This window comes from Lepidochelys olivacea (genome assembly GCF_965140295.1).
Source record: "Lepidochelys olivacea isolate rLepOli2 genome assembly, chromosome: 25".
NCBI classification, from domain to species: domain Eukaryota; kingdom Metazoa; phylum Chordata; order Testudines; family Cheloniidae; genus Lepidochelys; species Lepidochelys olivacea.
Window position 1 is genome coordinate 3,708,140 of NC_140435.1, and position 27,348 is coordinate 3,735,487.

At 43.6% G+C, this 27,348-nt stretch overlaps 1 protein-coding gene across 1 annotated transcript in view; it reads right to left on the bottom strand.

Annotated features, from left to right (window-relative positions):
- Window positions 1-27,348, bottom strand: part of LMNB2 (lamin B2) — a 108,310-nt gene that overhangs the window by 14,410 nt on the left and 66,552 nt on the right. Inside the window, exons 3-5 of the mRNA XM_084614783.1 lie at window positions 8,942-9,098; window positions 8,154-8,279; window positions 6,018-6,188 (exon numbers count right to left, since the gene is read on the bottom strand). Coding sequence (XP_084470909.1) covers window positions 6,018-6,188; window positions 8,154-8,279; window positions 8,942-9,098 — 454 coding nt within the window. The remainder of the gene's footprint in view (window positions 1-6,017; window positions 6,189-8,153; window positions 8,280-8,941; window positions 9,099-27,348) is intronic.

Here is a 27,348-nt window from a genome sequence, read left to right on the forward strand (position 1 = left end):
TGCTTACCTCAGGAGCTGAGGGCTCCCTAAGACGTTAGGAGTACGGCTGTATATTGTACAAGTGTGGTGGGAACCGACATTGTAAATAAACTGCACTGGGTGTTTTACTAGCATTAAGGTTTCTCAGTGGTTTGTGGACTTGAGCAGAGGTACGAGTGAGTGGGCCCTGCCACAGGCACCAGGAAATCCTGCAGTACTGATATCTGAAACAAGGTCCATCTAGTCCAGTGGAGGTTCATCAGTACCAGATACTTCAGAGGAAGGAGTAAAAGCCCTGCAGCTGGCAGATAATCCGCTCCCCTCATTAGGTCTCATGGTGATCTCTAGCAGTTCAAAGATTGGTTGTAGCCCTGACACACAAGATTTATTAACCCTTCCAAAATTTTTGTTAGCATTAACTATAACACTGGATATCTGTTATCCTTACAAATGTCCAATCCCTTTCTGAATCTTGCTAAATTCTTGGTCTCAGTGACATCCTGTGAGTTTCACAGTCTAATTATGTGCTGTGTGAAAAAGGTTTTTTTTTTTTTTGGTCTATTATGAATTTGTCACCCCTTCTAATTTCATTGAAACTCCCCTTGTTCTTGTGTTTTGACACAGGGAGAACAAAAACTCCTGATACACCACCTCAAACCAGATATTATTTTATATACTTTTATCAAGCCTCCCCCAACCCCAGGTAAACAATACATTTTTTCAGTCTCTCTTCATGTGAAAGTTTTTCCAGCTCTCTAATAATATTCAATGTCCTTGTCTGAACCCCCTTTAATTCCATAGTATCTTTTTTGTGAGGGGGGGGGGGGACAATACAGTACAGATTTTTATAATGCTATTATAATCTATTTTCTATCCCTTTTCTTAAACATCCAAACATTTTGATAGCTTTTTTACTGGCAGCTGATTATCGAGCAAGTCTTCATAGAGCTGTCTACAATGATGCCCAGGTTGCATTGCTGAGTTGATACATGCAGTGTTGTTGTAGCCATGTTGGTCCCAGGATATTAGAGAGACAAGGTAGGTGAGGGAATATCTTTTATTAGACCAACTTCTGTTGGTGAGAGCGACAAGTTTTCAAGCTTACACAGAGCTTTTCTTCAGGTGTGGGAGTTGACACAGTTAATTAGAATCCTGTAAGGTGTAGGAGTAGTTTACCTTTTCCTCTCCAATGTGCATTACTTTAATTTATCAATATCGAACTTCATCTGCCATCCATACAAACTTAACCTGGCCCTCTGTTTGATGCCATTGTTCTCATGGGATTAATCTCTTATTTCCCACTGTTTGTGGTTTTGAATCTCATGTTAATTCACTTTCACCATTTACAGCAAATGTGTCCATTGGTTTATAATTAATAGTACTGTGAACTATGTTACTCAGGGGCGGGGTTTCTAATAGATAAGAGCATTTTTAAATACTTTTATTTGGTAGGTGTTCTATATATAAAGACTGTAAAGAAATAAGAAGTGATGGAATGGATAAGACAGTCTGTCTGGGCAAAAATCGCATTGGGGAACAAAGCTACTAGAGCCTCCCCTGAGATAGTGCTTGAGGTGTACTATAGACCACCGGGATCTGATATGGATCGAGACCTCTTTAATGCTTATAATGAAGTAAATACTAATGGGAATTGAGTGGTCATGGGAGACTTGTACTTCAGTTTATATCCGGGAAGTTAAAGTGCTAGTAATAATAATAGGGCTCAGATTTTACTGGATGCAATAGCTGATGGATTCCTTCACCAAGTAGTTGCTGAACCAACAAGAGGGGTTTCCATTTAGATTTGGTTTTGGTGAGCAGTGAGGACCTCATAGAAGAAATGGTCCTAGGGCACAACCTTGATTCGAGTGATCACAAGCTAAGTCAGTTCAAACTAAATGGAAGGATAAACAAAAATAGATCTGTGACTAGGGTTTTTGATTTCCAAAGGGCTAACTTTAAAAAATTAAGGAAATTAGTTAGGGAAGTGGATTGGACTGAAGAACTTGTGGATCTAAAGGCGGAGGAGACATGGAATTACTTCAATTCAAAGTTGCAGAAACTATCAGAAGCCTGCATCCCAAGAAAGGGGAAAAAACTCATAGGCAGGAGTTGTAGACCAAGCTGGATGAGCAAGCATCTCAAGGAGGTGATTAAGAAAAAGCAGAAAGCCTAGGAGACGGATCAGCAAGAAAAGCTACCTCATTGAGGTCAGAACGTGTAGGGATAAAGTGAGAAAGGCCAAAAGCCATGTAGAGTTGGACCTTGCAAAGGGAATTAAAACCAATAGTACAGTACAGACCTGTTTATGAGTGAACGTCGGGAGTCAAGCTGTTAACAGACCGCAGGTTAAGAGGGCCATGCTGAAAAAAGTGTCTATGATTCACTTAGAAAAAAACGCCGTTATTTTCTGCTCTTTCTGGCTCACATTTTTTTTTCCTTTCTTATGAAATCTGTCATTCACCGCAGATGAAACGTGTTCGCGGCCGATTCATCAGCTGATAGGCTTTCTCCAGAAATCGATACCTGTGCTATGCCATGACGCTTTCTAAAACAATTTATAAACCCCTTGCTGGCTAGGAATGATTCATCCCCCGTCAAATTTCCAAATTTTGTTGCTTGGACTTGAAGAATTGGCCCACTGAGCGGCATTCCTTTCAGCCTTTCCCGAGCAAACCCCATGCATGTGGCTTTGTATATTGTGGGTTTTCCTGAATAGCGCACACGTTTTCGCTTAAGCCCCGCGGCAGAATCGATATTTTGTACAAAGCCGTTCAATTTAGATTTGTTTTTTAGCCATCCTCTGAGAGTAGATTCGGCAATCCCAATATCTTTTGAAACCTTGGCCTGGGTTTCTTTGCTATTTACTCCATCTATTGCAGCTAGCTTTTCTTCTACAGTGTAGGAACTCTGACGCTTGCTCTCTGCCATTATATTAGGCCTCCAGTCAAAATTTTCTAATGTAGTGTATATATATATTACTATATAACTACTATATATTATATATCTCTCTAGTGTGACAATAACTAAGCATGCGTGATACGTCTTTACTAATATCGGTAAAGACGTACAACACGTTTCTGCTCCACACTTCCTCTCGATTTCTATGTCAGTGAGCAAATCTGTAGCGCTACATAACATGCGGTACAGGAACTTGCTAACGAGTCTCGCATTAAATAGGTAGCACTGGGAGGCATGGCACTACCGCGCGTTAAGCGGATTCGTGCGTTAAGCAGGTCTGTACTGTAAAAGGTTCTATAACCATATAAATAAGAAGAAAACAAGGAAAGAAGAAGTGGGACCGCTAAACACTGGGGATGAAGGGGAGGTAAAGGATAATCTAGGCATGGCCCAATATCTAAACAAATACTTCACCTCAGTCTTTAATAAGGAGCTTCTGGATAATGGTAGGATGATAAATGGGAATGAGGATATGGTGGTAGATATTACCACATCCAAGGTAGAAGCCAAACTCAAACAGTTTAATGGGACTAAATCGGGGGGCTCAGATAATCTTCATCCAAGAATATTAAAGGAATTGACACCCGAAATTGCAAGCCCATTAGCAAGAATTTTTAATGAATCTGTAAATTCAGGGGTTGTACCGTATGGCTGCAGAATTGCTAACATAGTTCCTAATTTTAAGAAAGGAAAAAAAAGTGATCCGGGTAACTACAGGCCTGTTAGTTTGACATCTGTAGTATGCAAGGTCTTGGAAAAAATTTTGAAGGAGAAAATAGTTAAGGACATTGAGGTAATTGGGACAAAATACAACATGGTTTTACAAAAGGTAGATTGTGCCAAGCCAACCTGATCTCCTCCTTTGAAAAGGTAACAGATTTTTTAGACAAAGGAAACGCAATGGATCTAATTTACTTTGATTTCAGTAAGGCATTTGATACGGTTCCACATGGGGAATTATTAGCTAAATTGGAAAAGATGGGGATCAATATGAATATTGAAAGGTGGATAAGGAATTGGTTAAAGGGGAGACTACAACGAGTCATACTGAAAGGTGAACTGTTAGGCTGGAAGGAGGTTACTAGTGGAGTTCCTCAGGGATCGGTTTGGGACCAATCTTATTTAATCTTTTTATTACTGACCTTGGCACAAAAAGTGGGAGTGTGCTAATAAAGTCTGCGGATGATACAAAGCTGGGAGGTATTGCCAATACAGAGAAGGCCCGGGATCTCATACAGAAAGATCTGGATGACCTTGTAAACTGGAGTAATAGTAATAGAAATTTAATAGTGAAAAGTGGAAGGTCATGCATTTAGGGATTAACAACCAGAATTTTTGTTATAAGCTGGGGACGCATCACTTGGAAGTAACAGAGGAGGAGAAGGACCTTGGAGTATTGGTTGATCACAGGATGACTATGAGCCGCCAATGTGATGTGGCCGTGAAAAAAGCTAATGCGGTCTTGGGATGCATCAGGCGAGGTATTTCCAGTAGAGATAAAGGAGGTTTTAGTACCGTTATACAAGGCACTGGTGAGACCTCACCTGGAATACTGTGTGCAGTTCTGGTCTCCCATGTTTAAGAAGGATGAATTCAAACAGGAACAGGTACAGAGAAGGGCTACTAGGATGATCCGAGGAATGGAAAACCTGTCTTATGAAAGGAGACTCAAACAGTTTGGCTTGTTTAGCCTAACCAAAAGAAGGCTGAGGGAAGATACGATTGCTCTCTATAAATATATTAGAGGGATAAATACCAGGGAGGGAGAGGAATTATTTAAGCTCAGTACCAATGTGGACACAAGAACAAATGCATATAAACTAGCCATCAGGAAGTTTAGACTTGAAATTAGACAAAGGTTTCTAACCATCAGAGGAGTGAAGTTCTGGAACAGCCTTCCAAGGGGAGCAATGGGGGCAAAAGACATATCTGGCTTCAAGACTAAGCTTGATAAGTTTATGGAGGGCTTGATATGATGGGATAGCCTAATTTTGGCAATTAATTGATCTTTGACTATTAGCGGTAAATATGCGGTAAATATACCCAATGGCCTGTGGTAGAATGTTAGATGGGGTGGGATCTGAGTTACTACAGAGAATTCTTTCCTGGGTGTCTGGCTGGTGAGTCTTGCCTACGTGCCCAGGGTTTAGCTGATCGCCATATTTGGGGTCGGGAAGGAATTTTCCTCCAGGGCAGATTGGCAGAGGCCCTGGGGGTTTTTCACCTTCCTCTGCAGCGTGGGGCATGGGTCACTTGCTGAAGGATTCTCTGCACCTTGAAGTCTTTAAACCACGATTTGAGGACTTCAATAGCTCAGACATAGGTTAGGGGTTTGTTACAGGAGTGGGTGGGTGAGATTCTGTGGCCTGCATTGTTGAGGAGGTCAGACTAGACGATCATAATGGTCCCTTCTGACCTTAAAGTCTATGATTCTATGAGCACCTGGGTCTGATGCCATCAGCATTTAGGAAACTCCAACTAGTACAGAATGCAACACCTCAGCAACACTGGCTCCTGCAAAAACATCAAATCTGTCATCCGCTCCCGAGACTGACTTCCCACAGAACACTGAATCAAGTTCAAGGTCTCAGTCCTTACCTTCAAGGTGTTCAAGAGCCTGGGCCCAGGGTATCTGAAAGACTATCTAAAGCTCTGGGATGAAGACTATGATGCTCACACAATGAGACTCTCTACAAGAAGGATAAAGCTTGTTTGTGCAGGAGACAGAGCTTTCTCGAAGGCCAGACCAAGACTGCAGAATTAATTCTCCCAGGAACTACGAACCATAATAAACCTCCCCATCTTCTACTTCAAGGGCAAGGCGCATTACTGTGACCTTGCCTCCTCTTAGAGAAACCCAGAGAAACAGTGTACTTAGATACATTTTTCAAAAAATATTCAAGGTGGAATTAGAAAATTGCGAAGGTCCCATTACGAAGAACGTCCTGGTGTTACCTTAACTATGGGGCTACCCAGGGTGCTTCCATAGTAGCATGAAAGCTTCCTGAGGTAGGGATAGAGTTTTCCCTTTGATTATGAGACAGTCAGTAGACCACTAAGATACTGGTAATATCTACCTTGGTCTGATAGGTCTGTTCCAGCTCCATTTTGTACAGTTTGATCTGTTCGTCATGTTGATTGCGCAGATCCTGCAGGGCCTGGGCCATTTTGGATTCATACTCCTGCTGGTGACTGCTGTCTATCTCAACTAAACGGTGCTCATGCAGTTTCCTTGTCTCTCTTACTTCCTACATAAACAAAAATGCAGGCAAAGGTCCAAGTTAGGGTAAACAACATGATCAATTTCTTTTACACCACAATTAATTATGTCTATGTTATTTAGCTGCCAGCGCATTGAAAGCATCTCACAAAGTGCAACACAGTTAAAAACACAAACTTTAGATCTGTTAAGGTGAGCTCAATGTTTTAACAGATATAAAGTTATCTGGTCCCTTTCTACAGGAGCTAATTTATAAATATGTTCAAACATTAATTGTCTTCACTTAAAAAATGCAAAGAGATTCTAAAATAAGGGGCTACTCTGTGCTGCATTAACCAAATGAGAGAGCAGGATCAAATATCAGTTTTAACAGCAGAACAAGCGCAGCACAAAACCTTCCCCCCTCAACACACACACTAAACCCACTGGTAGACGACACTCTCTGTAGAGATTCATATATTATTCTGTAAAAATGGTGTCATAAATATAAAGGGAAGAGTAACCACCTTTCTGTATACTCTACTATAAAATCCCTCCTGGCCAGAGGCAAAACCCTTTTACCTGTAAAGGGTTAAGAAGCTAAGGTAACCTAGCTGACACCTGACCAAAATGACCAATGAGAGGACAAGATACTTTCAAATCTGGAGGGGATAGGGGGGGAAAACAAAGGGTTTTTCTGGTCTGTGTGATGCTTTTGCCGGGAACAGATCAGGAATGCAGCCTCACAACCCCTGTAAATTAGTAAGTACTCTAGCTAGAAATGCGTTAGATTTCCTTTTGTTTAATGGCTCGTAAAATAAGCTGTGCTGGATGGAATGTATATTCCTGTTTGTGTGTCTTTTTGTAACTTAAGGTTTTGCCTAGAGGGATTCTCTATGTTTTGAATCTGATTATCCTCTAAGGTATTTACCATCCTGATTTTACAGAGGTGATTCTGTTACCTTTTCTTTAATTAAAATTCTTCTTTTAAGAACCTGCTTGATTTTTCATTGTTCTTAAGATCCAAGGGTTTGGGTCTGTGTTCACCTGTACAAATTGGTGAGGATTCTTATCAAGCCTTCCCCAGAAAAGGGGGTGTAGGGCTTGGGGAGATATTTTTGGGGAAGATGTCTCCAAGTGGGCTCTTTCCCTGTTCTTTGTTTAAAACGCTTGGTGGTGGTACCATACGGTTCAAGGACAAGGCAAAGTTTGTACCTTGGAAAAGTTTTAACCTAAGCTGGTAAGAATAAGTTTAGGGGGTCTTGCATGCAGGTCCCCACATCTGTACCCTAGAGTTCAGAGTGGGGAAGGAACCTTGACAAATGGGTACACTGTGAAACAGTTACAATGAAGTGAAAATAATGAATTCATATGGGTGTGCACTTAAGAGTTCAATCTGGATGAGCCCTATTCATTTAAGACTTTGAATTAACAGTAAAAAACCCTACATATATCTTCTTTCCCTGAAGTATAACAAGGACCTAAAATGTGATCCTCTTGAATGTTATTGTTTTCACTCAAACATTCTCTCCCTCCAGAGAACTGTGGTCTCCTGATGCGCTAAAATAACCTTTCAACATGTTTGCATGCATGGGCAACATACACAGAAGGCTAACAGGAATTCAGAACGACTTTACAAATTGTCTTAGAGGAATGCCCTACAGCTGCAAACAGAAAAGAGACTCTCAAACTATGAAAAAATGCCTTTCCACTCAATGTGATATGTCTTCATCTGATACAGAGAGAGTTTCATCTTGTGGTGTACTTTATATGCAAAGATAACTAGAAGTGCAGAGCCAGGTGGTTCTGGGTGTTTACCCCAGCTCTGCCACTGATTTAACACGTGACTTTATGAAAGTCATTTAACAGCTTTGTGCCTCAGTTTCTCTATTTATAAAATGGGGACAATGATGATCATTTCCCTAACTTACAAGATTAGTCAATGTTTGTAGAGCACTTTGAGCCACGGCTACATAAACTCTGTATTAAGATTAAGTTGTCAGATTGATCTTACCTCCTCAAATATGTTCTTCCGGAAATCCAGGTCCTCTTGTAAGCTCTGGCAGCGATTCTCCAAGTCCACCCGCATCAACGTCTCCTTCTCCAATTGCTTCTTAGCCACAGCATGACCATCTTCTGCCTAGTGATAAATTCAGAATCCAAAATTTTAAAGCTGCATTTAAGTTCAACTGCATCCTTGTTCTCTATTTATGAAACTCTACACAGTGCCCTTAATTTAACTGCCTGTTCCCAACTATTTGTCTGTTCCCATGACAGAGTTAATGAGTTTCCCAAAAGAATACCAGTGACTACATTTAAAACAACTTTCATATGCTAGTATCACCTACTACAGTTCATGTTTATCTCAGTACCGTCTGATAACATAACTGGGAATTGTTAGCTCCCCATACTTTATACGTGGAGTAGACTTTAAACATTTTCCTTTGGGACAGCCTGGGTATTACTTCTGCATGTACTTGATGATGTAAAAGGATGGTGCTGAAGCAGTGCTGAGACGCCAGACTTTACTCAAGACAATGTTAGGTTGCCCTTGCTTATGAACAAACATTTGTGGGTTTCATAAACCAGTTGAGAAAGACAGGCATCTGCATACCAGAGTTGCTCTATGGAGCAAGAGCCACACACATACAAATTTAATCTCTGTATTTCACATATCAATCTCTTAGTAGATGTATTAGTATGGCTGTGCAACACATTACAACAGTAAACTAAAGTAACAAATTCAACAGGATAGAGTGTTTCTATGTATGTAGGTAAACTCTAAAATGTTCATTTACATACCTTAGCAAGCTGGGCCCGCAGGTCAGCAATCTCTGCTTCCAAACTGCGCTTCTCATTAAGAGTAGTACTGAGTTCTGCTTCACTTCTATGGAACAGGGCTTCAAGATCCTTAATGCGACTCTGAGCCACGGACAAATCTGCATCTTTCTTTTTGTAGCTAAAAAAATAATATATATATATATATATATCTTATTTCCACAAGTTGGCTGCTACTTTTATTTCTTTCAAAAGGTTTTGTTACATTGAGGTTCCATATCCCAAACTGACCTCTAGCAATTATTACTCATTGTGTACCACTAGGTGGCCCCAGATTAATATCTATTTGAAGTTATTAAAAGTAACAAACCACTCTGAAAAAACTTGTTTCCATTGAGCTGTTGCAAATCTGTAGATTGCTGAAAAGAAACTTTAGCAACTTTAGCCACTTGTGGCGGGAAAAGTTACATTAAACTGTCTCCGAAACAGTGATAAAGTCAGCATTATATACACACTGCACAATGTCCAGTGCTGAATAAAAATTCCATTAATCAATTAACTTAAAAGCTGGATAGCACATTTCATCCCCAGGAGCCTTACAAACCTTGTACCTCATCCTTAGAGTAGCAGAGCACCTGCAACTCCCACTGAAGTCAATGCGTGTTGCAGGTGTTCAGTACTTCTAAGAATCAGGGCCATTCCACATAATGTACTCATTCACAAAACAAAAAATCATTTCACCCACCACTGAAATGCAGTCACTTCTTGGAAGCAAAGTAGCAACCATTTAACAGTACCCAGCACAATACACCACAAACTATGACAGATCATTTTTCCCCAATGCAGATAGCCAGGAACGCTTGATAGTTGGCAATGTGAATTTGTAGACTGATAAAAGAACAGGCTTTCCTGCTGAAAAGATCAAGCTTTTTAGAGAGTCCTTGTCCCTTGGTGTCATCTTAGGAAATCCTTGTTGTTCAGACTTTTCTTGCAAGAGATCCTGGCACCTGATGTGAGTAGAAATACTCAAAGCTCTTAGGAAGCATTGGTATCATCTATCAGCTCTTTTAGATGTAGACAATATCAGAGGCTAGGGTCTGCCACAGGTCCTTAGCTGGCTCCAATAATTCCTTGTTGATCAGCATTACAAGATTTCCAGGTATAGTGTGGTGCAGAATACCAAATAATTTTAGGCTTCTCTTGAACCACCTCCCGTGTAAAGGGTCTCAGCTACATGTTTCACAAAGTCGTGGAAGATTCTGAGATTATCTGATGGGTGGCATGGATGGATTAAAACAGTGTCATCAGGAGGAGGATACTGGAGCTGAAATTAATTGCTCGTCCACTTCTGCACGCTGATCTTCCTCACTCCACCTCTAGTCTCTAGATTCCATGATTGCACTAGCTGACCTAGATAACTGACTAACCTGCCATAAGGTGAAAGCAATCTAACCAGTATGGGGGAGCAGGAAGAAGCTGCGGGGGGAGGGTGTGTGTGTGTGTGTGTGTGGTGTCAATACCAATGTGATGGATACACAAACGCTCAGTGTCAAGAAAGGTGGCACTGAAAAGTCAGCAAGAAGTTGTTAAACAAGTCTATCCTAAACAAAGAAAGAGGCGGTTACTTACCTGTAACTGGAGGTTCTTTGAAATGTGTGGTCCCTACTGGTATTCCAAATGCGGGTGCGGATGTGCGCCATGTGCCAGAAGGTTTTCTTAACAGTGTCTGTTGACCCATGTCTGTCATGCATCCCCTCGTGCTCCCAGACAAGGTTATAAGCAGCCGTGTGTGTCATCACCTCTCCAGTGACCCTGATACCGCTGAGTAGTCCAGTCTGTGGTAGAGGCATGGAAGGCAGGTTTTGGAATACAGGTAAGTTACCCCTTCTTCTTCTTCTTCTTCGAGTGATGGTCCCTACATGTACTCCAAATATGAGTGAGCAGCGCAGAGTTGGGTGCAAGGATGAAGTGGAAGTGCAGTATCTGTAGCATGGCGTGGCACACTGCAGCGTCTGCAGCCGCTCTTGGGTGATAGCGTAGTGGGCTATGAATGTGTGAATGGAATGCCACCTTGCCATCAGAGGCGGATTAAGCTTTTGTGGGGCCCTGGGCCAGGACAAGTGGTGCCCTCCTCCACCCCTTCTGCCTGCAGTCAGCCACGTCACCCCCACACTCCTGCCGGGGAAACAGGGTTGGGGCTTGCCCTGCCCCTCTCCCCCACCGGCACTCCTGCTGGAGAGCAGAGTCAGGGTGCTTGCCCTGCTCCCCTTGGGCAGGCAGAGTGGGGCAAGCCCCCACGTCCCAACTCCACTCCCCAGGAGGGGTGCTGGGCAGGCAGACGGAGCAGGGCAAGTGCTACCAGGTGGACCTGTACAAAACTGAGGGGAAAGCCCACCATTTTGAGCCCAAGGTGGTAATCAAGGATGATAGGTATGGATACTGCACTCAGTTGGTGGTGATGGCAGTGAGCCCATGAGGTGAAACGTTTCCATTTAGCCCAGTAGAGGCCCTTCTGCATGTCCTCCAGCTTTGAGTAAGGATGTGTTGCACTGGAGCATGCTTTGTCTACCCTCAAGCCTCATCCAAAGGTGATGTCAAGAAGGCCTGGTTTGGGATGCTGATCTTGCATGAGGAGATCTAGAAGTGTTAGGGTGAAGTGTCCAAGGAGGTCTGTGAACCAAAACTGACATGGCCAGAACGGGGCTATGAGTATTACGGTACCTCGGTCCCAGCAAATCTTAATTAGGACTTTTGGGAATAGGGGAATGGAAGGAAAGGCATAGTGGAGGTCACCTGTCCAGGCTAGTAAAAGAGTGTCACAATGTGAGTTCTCCCCCATGGCTCCCCAGAGCAATTGCGGAAGAGGTAGAAGAGTGTGGCATTGTGCAGTTCCCACTCGTGGTTGAGGTACAGAGTCCTGCTGAGCACATTGGCTGTGGAATTTTGGGAGCCCGGGAGGTACGTGGCTTGGAGCATCACATGATGGCTGATGCACCAGTTCCAAAGGTGGATTGACTCAGAACAGAAGGATGGAGATTTGTTTGTTGATGTACACAACCGCTGCAACGTTGTCGGAAAGTAGTTGAACATGGCATGACTGAATCTGAAGAAGAAATGCCTGCCATACTAAACAAACTGCCTGCAGTTCTAGAACATTTATGTACATTCTGGCCTCCAGCAACGACCAGATACCCTGGCCTGTGTGACAGTCTAGGTGGGCCCCTGATCCCAAGAGGAAGGGGTCTGCTGTGATGGTGGCCTGCGGAGTGGAGGTAGTGAAAGTGTTGGATCATATTAAAGAAGTTCTGTATTAAAATCACAAATAAGTTTGATTCCCCATAGTTTCAATTCCAGGGTATTACTAATGAAGAGGTCTCTTGGTTTTTGGTGCTGTTTCTCTCCCTCTATGTGTGAAACTTGCAAGCTGCTAATTGTGTTAGTACATTCTAAGACAGAGTCTGTTCTCAAAGCAGTTCACAGAGAGAGAGACTCAAAGCAATACTCTAACAACAGAAACAGCACCCAGAGACTCCCCGCCCTTTTGTTGTATTAACAATTGTGATTAAAATAGAGATAGAGGACGTATGTGGATGGATGCTTGGTGTGGATAATAACTGAATGATCAGGGAGGTGCCAGCCTAAGAATCCAGTGTCCATCGGCTGAAGAAGGCGTCAAGTGGAAATAACCAGAGGACCCCCGGAGGGCAGACTGGAATCCACCCAACAGCCTCAAGAATGGGAGAACCAAAGAACAAGATAACATCTAGCAGCATGGAGCCGTCAGGAATGCGCTATCTGTTGATTGATTCAGCAACAGCATGATGAAACAATTCCCATAGACTGGCATAGGAAGAAATTCCTATAAAAATAGACTCTAAAAAGTGAGAACTTTGGGGTCTGATTCTGCAAACCAACTTCCAGGAGCATCAGATGAGCATCTGACAAGGCCCTGCTCCCTCCTCATGTCCAGGCCACCTGGCCAGTGGCTTGGCAAGAACAACTCTAAGGCTGGTAACTATGATAACAACCTTGCAGAACCTGTGTGTGTGTTTGTATGAATGAATGTGTGAATAAATATGAGACTGAATGGAATGTTATTATGATTCTTTCTGTATTCACAATAAATGTGGTATTTTGCCTTTTTCCCTTTAATAAGATCCAGCTGGTTTTTATTTTATTGGTATAACAAAAGGGGTTCCGACCATGACCTTGGAAGGGTCGGTCCACCAGGTGAGAGGCCAGAACTGTCTGGGGGACAATGACTCTGGACTCCAAATAGTCCGTATGCGGCCTGTAGATGGAGAAGAGCCACTGATGGCGGCAGTGCACATGTAGACAAGCTTGTGGGGTCACAGAGATGCAGGCTCCCACATGTCCCACGTGGATTGTAGTGCGAGAATTGTGATGGAGGTCCACAACTGTGGCTGTCAGCGTTGCAAAGTGGTCTGCTGGAAGGAAGGTCCATGCCACAACTGAGTTGAGCCGCATCCCAATTAAGTTGATTGTGTAGTACAAGCACCGATTTCTCCTAGTTGATTTAGACACCCAGAGAGGTCAGGAGACTGCGAAGGGAGAGGATAGCGGAGGGAAGCTCTGGTTGGGATAGTACAACCGGAAGCCAGCATCCAGGTAGAAGTACACTGTGTAGCCAAGACAGCATATTTGTGCTGCCGTGACAATGAAGACCTTCATGAAGACATTCAGATCTGTGGAGAAAGGGAGGATTCAGACTTGGCAGTGGGGTTGTCCCATCTGGAAATCGAGAAATTTCCAGTGGGCTGGGTGGATGCTCACATAAAAGCAGGCGTTCTTCACATCAAGAGCCACGAACCAGGCCCCATGGGGAAGGGAGGGGATAATAGATGCCAGCATCACCATATGGAACTTGGGTTTCCTGATAAAGATGTTTAGTAGCCAAAGATTGAGAATAGAGTGGAGCCCTCTGCCCTTCTTCAGGATGATGAAATATGGGGAGTAAAAGACCCTCCTCTCATACAGAGGTGCCACATGCTCTGTGGCGCCCTTTGTGAGAAGAGCATCTGCCTCCTGCTAGACAAGGCATTGATGAGAAGGAGGGATCTGATGGAGCAGTGTAGGGGAAAGAAATAAATTCTATGGAGTAACCGTGATAGATTATCTCCAGTACTCAACAGCCTGTGGTGATCTGGCCCCAATTTTGGGCAGACAGGACAAGACGGCCCCCAAAGGTGACATGGGGTGCCATGGATGGCAACAGGGAGGGTTTGCAGTTCTTGAGCAACAAGTCAAAACTGTTTAGGTTATTGGTGGGCAAGGGATGAGGAAGTGGCCGTGGCAGAGGGTCACCGCCACTGGGACTGGCGGCACCTGTGTGGGTGTTCCTGCTGCCACTGGGAGTAGGCTGGGTAGTGCACATATGTCCGGGGGCAGAACTTCTGGTGCTGTTTCTTGCGATGTGGAGTCGGAGTATAGATCTCCAGGGATCATAGTGTGGCTCAAGAATCCTTGAAGGAATGAAGGGATTCATCCGTCTTTCAGCAAAAGCACTTGTCCTGGTCAAAGGAGAGGTCCTCTATAGTGGTCTGGGCCTCCTGAGGAAAGCCAGAGGACTGAGTTGCATGAGTTGCAGTGCATGACAATGCCCATTGCAAGGGAGTGCAAGGACATGTTATTTGCATCGACTGCCACTTGGAGGACCACACTGGTAACCAGGTGCCTGAAATTGCTGCTGCTGGTCAGATGGCAGTTTGTCCTTGAACTCTGCTAGCCTGGCATAGTTATTAATATCATATTTGGCTAGCAGAACCTGGTAATCTGCTATTCAAAATTGCAGCACCGCTGAGGAACAGACCTTCATCCCCAAAGGGTCTAAGCGCTTGGCTGGAGTGAGAAACTCGTGGGTGACTGGGGGACCAGAGAGAAGCAGAGAAGGCAGGTAAGGTATCTCCAGTTCCTCTGGCGAGAGAAGGGTCTCCAAATGGAAGGAGTCTGGGGAGTGCCCTTGAAGATGCCAGAAGACCACAGCAGCATCCATGGGAGAGGCTGGACTGAAGGGTGCAAAAGGTGGGATGGGTGGTGGGTGTGCTAGGGACTGCTCCAGATGGGCAGGATACTGGGGTGACCAGTAGTGCCGCCGGATCCTTCTTGTGCTTTGCTTTACCTTTGATGCAGGGAAGCTTGGGTACTGGTGGTGGCACGTAACATCTCACCTGACGTGACTCAACTCAGCTTGGGGAGGAAACACTGTGCTTAGAAGCAGTCATCGACAGTGATTTGCTCCTGTGCCCATGAGTGCTTCCTATCCTCATATCTGGGTTTGTCCTTCACCGCCGGTACTGTCGGATCCAAGGTGTGAGAAGTGCTGGGAGGAGGTGGTGATGGATGCTGCACTGATGGTTTCAAGGGTCCCAGATCCAACTGCGTGTGCGGTCTCATGGCTTCCTCCATGAGGTATTTTCAGAAGCAGAGCTCCCACACTTCCCGAGTCCAGGACAGGGAAGACTTGCAAATTGCACAACGAGTGGCGATGTGAGCCTCCCTGAGGCAGTAAAAGACACCGTTGGTGCTTGTTGTTCAGAGAGAATGAGTGTGGGCAAGAAACAATTTTTAAACCCTGGAATGCGGGGCATAGTCCCCCGGGGGGAGGTGAAAAACAAAGGAAGCATACCCCACTCAGGATAGACTAACACTAACTACTACTATATACAAGAAAAACAAGAGGAACTATACAGAGCCATAGGGTTAGAAGGGACAGCAAGGGTCATCTAGTCTAACCCCCTGCCAAGATGCAGGATTCGTTCTGTCTCAAACATCCAAGACAGATGGCTATCCAGCTTCCTTTTGAAAAACTCCAGTGAAGAAGCTTCCATAACCTCCCGACGCAGTCTGTTCCATTGTCCTACTGTTCTTACAGTTATGAAGCTTTTCCTGAGATTTAATTGAAATCTGCTATGCTGTAGTTTAAACCCACTGCCTCTTGTCCTACCTTCTGTGGCAAAAGAGAACAACTTTTCTCCATCTTTTTCATGGCAGCCTTTCAAGTATCTGAAGACCACTACTATATCCTCTCAGTCGCCTCTCTTCCAAACTAAACATACCCAGTTCCTTCAGCCTTTGCTCATATGGCTTGCATTCCATCCATTTGATCATCTTTGTCGCTCATCTCTGGATCCTGTCCAGTTTCTCTGCATCCTTTCTATACATTGGTGACCACAATTGGACATTACTCCAGCTGTCACTGGTTAGGCCTCAAGCAGAGCAGTACTATCACCTCCGGTGACCTGCATGCTATGCCTCTGTTCATGCAACCTAAAATTGCAATTGCTTTTTCTTTTTTTTTTTGAGCAACAGCATCACGTTGCTGACTCATCATGAGGTTGTGATCCACCACAATTCACAGATCATTCTTAGCAGTGCTGCCGCCAAGCCAGTTAGCCTCAATTCTATATTTGGTTTTTCTTCCCTAAGTGTAGCACCTTACATTTGTCTTTGTTGAATTTCATTTTGTCACCCATAGACCAGTTCTCCAATTTATGAAGATCCTTCTGATTTTTAGCTCCATCTTCCAAAGTATTGGCAACTTCCCCTAGCTTTGTGTCATCTGCAGACTTGATCACTATGCTGTCTATACCTACATCCAGGTAGGTAATAAAGATGTTAAACACCGGAACCAGAACAGATCCCTGTGGGACCCACTTGTGACCTCCCTCCAACCCAACATCTTTCCATTAGTAGTTACTCTTTGTTTGCAGTTGTTTTTTCTCCATCTTACCTATCAGAATGTCATGTGGGACTGTGTCAAAAGCCTTGCTGAAGTCCAGGTATATTCTGTCTACTGCATTCCCCCCATCCGCCAAATCAGTTACCTTGTCAAAGGAGAAAATCAATTTGTTCTTGGCAAATCCATGCTGGCTGCTAGTTAGTACCACTTCGTCCTCTAGGTATTTGTAAACTGAACGTTTTATATATTGCTCTAGTCTCTAGTGTCTCAGGTATCAAAGTCAAGCTGACTGTCTCTCATTCAGCCTCTTTCCCCTCTTTTTAAAGATGGGCACTATGTTAGCCCTTCTCCAATCTTCTGGGACCTTTCCTGTCATCCATGAGTTTGTAAATATTATTGCTACTGGCTCTGATATTTCTTCAGCTAATTCCTTCAATACCCTCAGGTGAATAGCATCCAGCACCACTGATCTGAATTCATTCAAGTTGGTCAGAAGATCCGGTGATGTGTTCTTTACTTATCCCGATCTGCTTCCCTTCCCCTTTATTGTCTATAGTAACTTAGTTAGTCATCCGGTCACGTGTTATTTTTTGTGAGAAGACAAGCAAAGTAGGCATTGAGCAGCTCTGCCTTCCTATCATCTTTCATTACCAGCTCACCTGAGCAGCGGACCCATACAGTCCTTGATCTTTCTTTTTGTCTGACATATTTGAAGAACCACTTCTTATTGCCTTTAACATTCCTTGCCAGCTGTAACTCATTCTTTGCCTTGGCTTTCCTGATTTTGTCCCTACACACACTTGTCCATGTATACTTCCTTGGTGACATGCCCCTCCTTCCATTTCCTGCATGTATCCCTTTTGTTTTTAGACAGTTAAAAAGTTCCTTGTGCAGCCACACTGGCCTCCTGTGGCTGTTATCTTTATCCTGTGTCAGAACAGCTTGATGTTGAGCCTGTAGTATTACATCTTTTAAGAAGTGCCAGCCCCTTTTGACTCCTTTTCTTCCTAGTTGGTCTTTCCGTGGGACATTGCCTACTATTTCTCTAAGCCGGTTGAAAACTGCCTTTCTGAAGTCCACTGTCCTTTTTCTGTTCTAATGTCCTCCTTTCTATAGGATCTTGAATGCTATCAGATCATGATCACTTTCTCCCAAGTTCCCGACCATCTTCAATTTCACAAGCAATTCATCCCGGTTGGTCAAAACCAGATCCAAAATGGACAATACGCAAGCTGTTTCCTCAACTTTCTGAATTTGAAAGCTGTCCCCTACACATGCTAAGAATTTGCAGGATATATTGTGTTTTGCTGCAATAAACTTCCAACACATATCAGGGAAGTTCAAATCCCCCATTAATACTAGTTCATGTGTGTTAGCTAATCTGGTTACCTGCAAACGGAGTATGTCACTTTCTTAGCTAGAAGACTAAGAGCGCAAAGAAAACAGGGGTTCAGACTCTGGCCATGTGGCAGTAAGAGGGAACTGGAGAGGCATCGACCTGCACAGTGTGTTATAACCTCGGCTGGGAACACAAGGGGGACACACAATGCATGCGCGGGTCAACGGACACTGCTAAGAAAACCTTCTGGCTCCAGTGCATACGCACCCATGTTTGGAATATATATAAGGACTATCACCCAAAGAATGTGTTTATACCTCAAAAAAAGAAAAGGAGTACATGTGGCACCTTAGAGACTAACCAATTTATTTGAGCATGAGCTTTCGTGAGCTACAGCTCACTTCATCGGATGCATACCGTGGAAACTGCAGAAGACATTATATACACACAGAGACCATGAAACACCACCACCTCCCGCCCCACTGTCCTGCTGGTAATAGCTTATCTAAAGTGATCATCAAGTTGGGCCATTTCCAGCACAAATCCAGGTTTTCTCACCCTCTGCCCCCCCACACACAAACTCACTCTCCTGCTGGTAATAGCCCATCCAAAGCGACCACTCTCTTCACAATGTGTATGATAATCAAGATGGGCCATTTCCAGCACAAATCCAGGTTTTCTCACCCCCATACACACACAAACTCACTCTTCTGCTGGTAATAGCTTATCTAAAGTGATCATCAAGTTGGGCCATTTCCAGCACAAATCCAGGTTTTCTCACCCTCCGCCTCCCCTCCCCCCACACAAACTCGCTCTCCTGCTGGTAACAGCCCATCCAAAGTGACCACTCTCTTCACAATGTGTATGCGGAGGGTGAGAAAACCTGGATTTGTGCTGGAAATGGCCCAACTTGATGATCACTTTAGATAAGCTATTACCAGCAGGACAGTGGGGTGGGAGGTGGTGTTGTTTCATGGTCTCTGTGTGTATATAATGTCTTCTGCAGTTTCCACGGTATGCATCCGATGAAGTGAGCTGTAGCTCACGAAAGCTCATGCTCAAATAAATTGGTTAGTCTCTAAGGTGCCACAAGTACTCCTTTTCTTTTTGCGAATACAGACTAACACGGCTGTTACTCTGAAACCTGTCTTTATACCTCAATTTACATACAAGTAGTAAACTTACAGCACTGTGGATTTTACCAGAGATCTTAAACACACTTTGTTTTCATTTTCTGGGAACTTGGTTATGTTCTGGAAGAGAAGCAGCAGTGGACAGCTAAGGAAATTTGTTAAATCAATTCACTGGCTTCCATGTCTGAAAACAGATGTGCAACTCTGCCCTGCCCTGCACTTGTCTACATTAAGGAAATCTGCATCACTGTAGGTACGCACCTGTGTGCCACACAAAGAGAAGTTTCTTAGAAACAAAGGATTTCTCAACAGTCAGAAACTTAGCCCTAATACCATCATTGTATTGGTGCAAACTCCTTATCTCTAGACCCTCTGCAGCAGCACAAACTGGGGCTTGAATTAACCTACACCTGCGTAAGCCCCACTGTGTGTCAGTACAGCATGTCTATATAAGGAGCTGCACCACGGTGCGTAACTACAGCAATGTAGCTAACCTAGAAAAAAATTTCTGAACATAGACAAAACCTCTGTCTCCAATAAATTTCTCCATGTTTGTACAGAGGTATCTAGGTTCAGAAATAGAAGCTCTTTGACTTTAAACAAGTCACTTAAACATCTCTGGCTTAATTTATCCATTGTGACAAAGTTCCTGCTCTACCTTGGTGGGTCTTGCGCTTATTGGCGGATTTGCTCGCCTTGGAGCTTCACAGCAGCCCTCAGCTTGGCTGTTTTTCTGAATTCACAGTCCAGGTCGACTCCTCCTGTGTCTGACCAGGAGTTGGGAGGATTTGGGGGGAACCCGGGCCCGCCCTCTACTCCGGGTTCCAGCCCAGGGCCCTGTGGAATGCAGCTGTCTAGACTGCCCCCTGGAACAGCTGTGCGACAGCTGCAACTCCCTGGGCTACTTCCCCATGGCCTTCTCCCAACACCTCTTTATCTTCACCACAGCACCTTCCTCCTGGTGTCTGATAATGCTTGTACACCTCAGTCCTCCAACAGTCCGCGTTCTCACTCTCAGCTCCTAGTGCCTCTTGCTCCCAGCTCCTCACACGCACACCACAAACTGAAGTGAGCTCCTTTTTAAAACCCAGGTGCCCTGATTAGCCTTCCTTAACTGATTCTAGCAGCTTCTTGATAGGCTGATTAGAACACCTGCTGCCAGTCTTAATTGTCTCCAGAAGGTTCCTGATTGTTCTGGAACCTTCCCTGTTACCTTACCCAGGGAAAAGGAACCTACTTAACCTGGGGCTAATATATCTGCCTTCTATCACTCTTCTGTAGCTGGGGGGGATCCTTTAGTGAAGCCTGCCCACTTCCCGGATCCCATTAGGATCACTCTCCTGTAGCAATCTGGCCCGACCCTGTCACAGTAGTTACAAATCCAGTATGCAGACCAAAGAACAATGTTCTTTATACTACATGTATAATATATAATTATACTACATGTATAATAGTCACACTTCCCCACAACCTCACCCATTCTTCTTAATTACAAACTTCTTGTAATGTATATCATTCCAGGAAACAGAGAATGTTTTTTAAATTTGTCTTGGATGAAAATTTGTTCATTTTAGAAACTAATAGCTCTTGTGGGTAAGTAATTCCTTTTCTTAATGAGGAGTTTGTTAGGACAGGGGTGTGTTTGCCACTTTTATTCCTTTTATGTAGGCCCTAGAATCTAGGTGCTGATTGAATTTGACAGAATAATATGTGGTGGTTTCAAAATGCGTCTAACATTATCTGTGCTGTAATTGTCAAATTGGACATTGAATTGACTATATTGAGCAGAATGCTGGCAATCTGTGAAGACTGTTTACAGGCTTTCCACAGATGTTGCTGAATAGCCAAGAATATAAACTTTGTTTTAAAATTTAAAAAAAAAAAAAAAAAAAAAAACCTTCCCTGTTACCTTACCCAGGGAAAAGGAACCTACTTAACCTGGGGCTAATATTTTAAGAAGCACATGCACCAATTAATGAGATTTTTATTTTTTTTTAAAAAAAAAAACACTAAAAAATCAATCACTCTCCTGTAGCCATCTGGCCTGACCCTGTCACAGAATTAATTAAGCAATATACAGTTGAATTGTTTAGTATGATGATTTAGGTAGATTGTCATGTGAAGTCTATAGGAAAATACGTGCAATGAAAATCTGCTGATTAGTGTTATAAAATAAATATCCAAATTAAAGCAAAAAAAAAAAAAAACCTTCCCTGTTACCTTACCCAGGGAAAAGGAACCTACTTAGCCTGGGGCTAATATATCTGCCTTCTATTACTCTCCTATAGCCATCTGGCCCAACCCTGTCACACCATCTACACAATGGGGATACAACTCCTAACACAGGCCTCCGCCTCATCATACAGTGGTACTGGGAGGATTCAAACTCACATTTGCACAAGACTTTGAGATGGAAAGTGCTATGTAAATACTAAGTAGCATTCTTATGCAAAATTCTATTACCCACATGTTCAGCACAATTGATTGTTTGACTGAGCGGTAAAACATCCTTAGTTTTTTGACTTTCATTACTCTTCTTGGTCAAGAGTGGAAGAGCAGCTTTTGTGTCTCAAATGGTAAACTTCCATGGCAATTTTGTCAGGCTATTCTAGCTTGAGTACACAAATATGTACACAGGAGGCAAGTGTTCATCAGCTTTGGTCAGCACAAAGCCGTGTCTTTCAACAAATTGAATAGAGCAGGTCTAATGCAATTAGTTTGGTTACATACGAATTTAGCACCATAGCTTTTGCATGGTTTATTTATTTTTCTTCATTAAAATGTGATGTCATGAATTATGAGCTGTGTTCTGACAGCTCTTGTTTTGCCTGTTACGTGGGAAAACTATGAGGCAATAAACAAACCTCATGCAGTTATATGCATCAGAAGTACCAACAACAGATTTGTATAAAATGTTCAATATATCTTCATAATACCACCAGATGGATGTGTCTTGGCAGCACTTCAACCAACTCACTGTTGCCATTCATAGCTGGCTGTGGTGCCACTGATCAAGATACTGTAGTGACAAGACTCAGAGGGACCACTCTAAACACCAGGGGCCAGAGTTTTAAAGGCACCTAAAATGCAGACAGGTGCGTAATGGGATTTTCAAAAGCATGTAGGCACCTAACTCATTTAAACCAATGGGAATTAGGAATCTAGACACTTGAAAATACCACTAGGGACCTACCTGCATCTTTAGGTGCCTAAACACATTTTAACATATGGCCCCTGACTCTGACAATATGACATTTGCATACATCTGTTTTACATACATTTCAAGTAACAGGCCACTAAAGTTTACTAATTCTAAATGTGACATGAAGCTCTTGTATTTCTGCCGCTAAGGAAAGAGAAGCCTCCAAGACCCATTTCAATGCAAGTCTAAAGGAAATCACTGAATTTGTTTCCATAACAGATCCGTGCTGTTTGTCTCATCCATCCTTATGATGGATTCTCTACATTCCTTACCACCTTATGCATTTTTTTAAGATCATAAGAACAGCCATACTGGATCAGATCAAACGATCCATCTAGCCCAGTATCCTGTCTTATGACAGTGGCCAATGCCAGGTGCCCCAGAGGGAATGAACAGAACAGGTAATCATCAAGTGATCCATCCTCTGTCGCCCATTCCCAGCTCCTGGCAAACAGAGGCTAGGGACACCCTTCCTGTCCATCCTGGCTAATAGCCATTGATGGACCTATCCTCCATGAATTTATCTAGTTCTTTTTTTAACCCTGTTACAGTCTTGGCCTTCACAACATCCCCTGCCAGAGTACCACAGATTGACTGTGCGTTCTGTGAAGAAATATTTCCTTTTGTTTGTTTTAAACCTATTGCCTACTAATTTCATTTGGTGACGCCTACCTCTTATGTTATGAGAAGTAAATAATTCCTTATTTACTTTCTCCACAACAGTCATGATTTTATAGACCTCTATTCACATCCTCCCTTAGTCATCCCTTTTCCAAGCTGAAAATTCCCAGTCTTATTCATTTTTCCTCATATGGAAGCTGTTCCATACCCCACCTCATTTTTGTTGCCCTTTTCTGAACCTTTTTCCAATTCCATTTAACTTTTTTGAGATGGGTGACCACATGTGCATGCAGTATTCAAGATGTGGGCGTACCATGGATTTATATAGAGGCAATATATTTTCTTTCTTAATGATTCCCAACATTTTGTTAGCTTTTTTGACTGCCACTGCACATTGAGCGGATGTTTTCAGAGAACTATCCACGATGTCAAGATCTCTTTCTTGAGTGGTAACAGCTAATTTAGACCCCATCATTTTATATCTATAGTGGGAATAATGTTTTCCAATGTGCATTACTTTCCATTTCATCTGCCATGTTGTTGCCCAGTCACCCAGTTTTGAGAGATCCCTTTGTAGTCTGCTCTGGACTTCACTATCTTGAGTAATTTTGTATCATCTGCAAATTTTGCCACCTCACTGTTTACCTCTTTTTCCAGATCATTTATGAATATATTGATTAGTATTGTTCCCACTACACACCCCTGGGGACTGACCATTTATTCTTACCTTTTGTTTCCTATCTTTTAACCAGATACTGATCCATGAGAGGACCTTCCCCTCTTATCCCAGGACAGCTTACTTTGCTTAAGAGCCTTTGATGAGGGACCTTAGAATCATAGAATATCAGGGTTGGAAGGGACCTCAGGTGGTCATCTAGTCCAAACCCCTGCTCACAGCAGGACCAATCCCCAATTTTTGCCCCAGATCCCTAAATGGTCCCCTCAAGGATTGAACTCACAACCCTGGGTTTAGCAGACCAATGCTCAAACCACTGAGTTATCCCTCCCCCCCAGCCTTGTCACAGGCTTTCTGCAAATCTAAGTACACTATATCCACTGGATCCCCTTGGTTCACATGCTTGTTGATCCCCTCAACGAATTCTAGTATTTTGGTGAGGTATGATTTTCCCTTTAAAAAAACCATGTTGACTCTTCCCTAACAATTATGTTCAACTTAGGGCTGTCAAGTGATTAAAAAAATTAATCATGATTAATCGCACAATTAATCATGCTATAAAACAGAATACTCTTTTAAAAATAAATAGTTTTGGATGTTTTCTACCTTTTCAAATATATTGATTTCAATTATAACAGAACACACAGTATATAGTGCTCACTTTTTTTATTACAAATATTTGCACTGTAAAAAAAACAGTATTTTTCAATTCACCTAATACAAATACTGTAATGCACTCTATCATGAAAGTTGAACTTACAAATGTAGAATTATGTACAAAAAAACTGCATTTAAAAATAAAACAATGTAAAACTTGAGCCTACAAAGTCCACTCAGTCCTAGTTCTTGTTAAGCCAATCACTCAAACAAGCTTGGTTATAATTTGTAGGAGATAATGCTGCCCACTTCTTGTTTATGTCACCTGAAACTGAGAACAGGCATTTGCATGGCTCTGTTGTAAGCCGGTGTGGCAAGATATTTACGTGCCTGATGTGCGAAAGATTCATATGTCCCTTTCTGCTTTAACCACCATTTCAGAAAACATGCATCCATGCTAATGACGGGTTCTGCTTGAAACCAATCCAAAGCAAAGCGAACTGACGCATATTCATTTTCATCATCTGAGTCTGATGCCACCAGCAAAAGGCTGATTTTCTCTTTTGCGTGGTTCAGGTTCTGTAGTTTCCACATCAGAGTGTTGTTCTTTTAAGACTCCTGAAAGCATGCTCCACACCTCATCCCTCTCAGATTTTGGAAGGCACTTCAGATTCTTAAATCTTGGGTCGAGTGCCGTAGCTATTTTTAGAGATCTCACACTGATACCTTATTTGCGTTTTGTCAAATTTGCTGTGAAAGCATTCTTAAAGCGAACGTGTGCAGGGTCATCATCCAAGACTGCTATAACATGAAATATATGGCAGAATGTGGGTAAAACAGAACAGGAGACATTGAACTCCTTGGGAGAGAATTGTGTCACAAATTTAATTAACGCTTTTTTTTTTTTTTAAATGAGCATCATTAGCATGGAAAAATGTTCTCTGGAATGGTGGCTGAAGCATGAAGGGGCATACGAATGTTTAGTATATCTGGCATGTACAGTAACTCCTCACTTAAAGTTATAGAATATCAGGGTTGGAAGGGACCTCAGGTGGTCATCTAGTCCAACCCCCTGCTCAAAGCAGGACCAATCCCCAATATTTGCCCCAGATCCCTAAATGGCCCCCTCAAGTCTTCTCGGTTAAAGTTGTTTTGTTATTAAGTCGCTATTTATTAGAGAACATGCTTGTTAAAGTTGTGCAATGTTTTAACGCCTTCCACCCCACAACACCTCCTGCCCTCCAGCGGGCCCCACGGATCAGTGTCTCCCCCCTCCCTCTCCATGCATCCCACCCTCCGCAATCAGCTGTTTCGCAGCATGCAGGGAGGCTGGGAGGAGGACCGATGACCCAGCACACTTGGGGGAGGGGTGGAATTGGGCAGAAAGAGGCGGGGTGGGGGTGGAGCAGGGGTCGGAAGAGGCAGGGTGGGGACTTGGGGAAGGGGTGGAGTGGGGACAGGGCCTGGGGCAGAGCCAGAGTGCAAGTACACCCCAGCATTTTGAAAAGTCAGTGCCTGTGGCCCCAGAAGCCTATGGCTGTCTCCAGGGATACAGGGATATAGAGGCCCAGTGCCTCTCCGCTGTGCATCCAAAGCATACCATGCAACCTGGCAGAGAATCATAGAATATCAGGGTTGGAAGGGACCCCTGAAGGTCATCTAGTCCAACCCCCTGCTCGAAGCAGGACCAATTCCCAGTTAAATCATCCCAGCCAGGGCTTTGTCAAGCCTGACCTTAAAAACCTTTAAGGAAGGAGATTCTACCACCTCCCTAACGCATTCCAGTGTTTCACCACCCTCTTAGTGAAAAAGTTTTTCCTAATATCCAATCTAAACCTCCCCCACTGCAACTTGAGACCATTACTCCTCGTTCTGTCATCTGCTACCATTGAGAACAGTCTAAAGCCATCCTCTTTGGAACCCCCTTTCAGGTAGTTGAAAGCAGCTATCAAATCCCCCCTCATTCTTCTCCTCTGCAGGCTAAACAATCCCAGCTCCCTCAGCCTCTCCTCATAAGTCATGTGTTCTAGACCCCTAATCATTTTTGTTGCCCTTCGCTGGACTCTCTCCAATTTCTCCACATCCTTCTTGTAGTGTGGGGCCCAAAACTGGACACAGTACTCCAGATGAGGCCTCACCAATGTTGAATAGAGGGGAACGATCACGTCCCTCAATCTGCTCGCTATGCCCCTACTTATACATCCCAAAATGCCATTGGCCTTCTTGGCAACAAGGGCACACTGCTGACTCATATCCAGCTTCTCGTCCACTGTCACCCCTAGGTCCTTTTCCGCAGAACTGCTGCCTAGCCATTCGGTCCCTAGTCTGTAGCGGTGCATTGGATTCTTCCATCTTAAGTGCAGGACCCTGCACTTATCCTTATTGAACCTCATCAGATTTCTTTTGGCCCAATCCTCCAATTTGTCTAGGTCCTTCTGTATCCTATCCCTCCCCTCCAGCGTATCTACCACTCCTCCCAGTTTAGTATCATCCGCAAATTTGCTGAGAGTGCAATCCACACCATCCTCCAGATCATTTATGAAGATATTGAACAAAACCGGCCCCAGGACCGACCCTTGGGGCACTCCACTTGATACCGGCTGCCAACTAGACATGGAGCCATTGATCACTACCCGTTGAGCCCGACAATCTAGCCAGCTTTCTACCCACCTTATAGTGCATTCATCCAGCCCATACTTCCTTAACTTGCTGACAAGAATACTGTGGGAGACCGTGTCAAAAGCTTTGCTAAAGTCAAGAAACAATACATCCACTGCTTTCCCTTCATCCACAGAACCAGTAATCTCATCATAAAAGGCGATTAGATTAGTCAGGCATGACCTTCCCTTGGTGAATCCATGCTGGCTGTTCCTGATCACTTTCCTCTCATGCAAGTGCTTCAGGATTGATTCTTTGAGGACCTGCTCCATGATTTTTCCCGGAACTGAGGTGAGGCTGACTGGCCTGTAGTTCCCAGGATCCTCCTTCTTCCCTTTTTTAAAGATTGGCACTACATTAGCCTTTTTCCACTCATCCGGGACTTCCCCGGTTCGCCACAAGTATTCAAAGATAATGGCCAATGGCTCTGCAAACACAGCCGCCAATTCCTTCAGCACTCTCGGATGCAACTCGTCCGGCCCCATGGACTTGTGCACGTCCAGCTT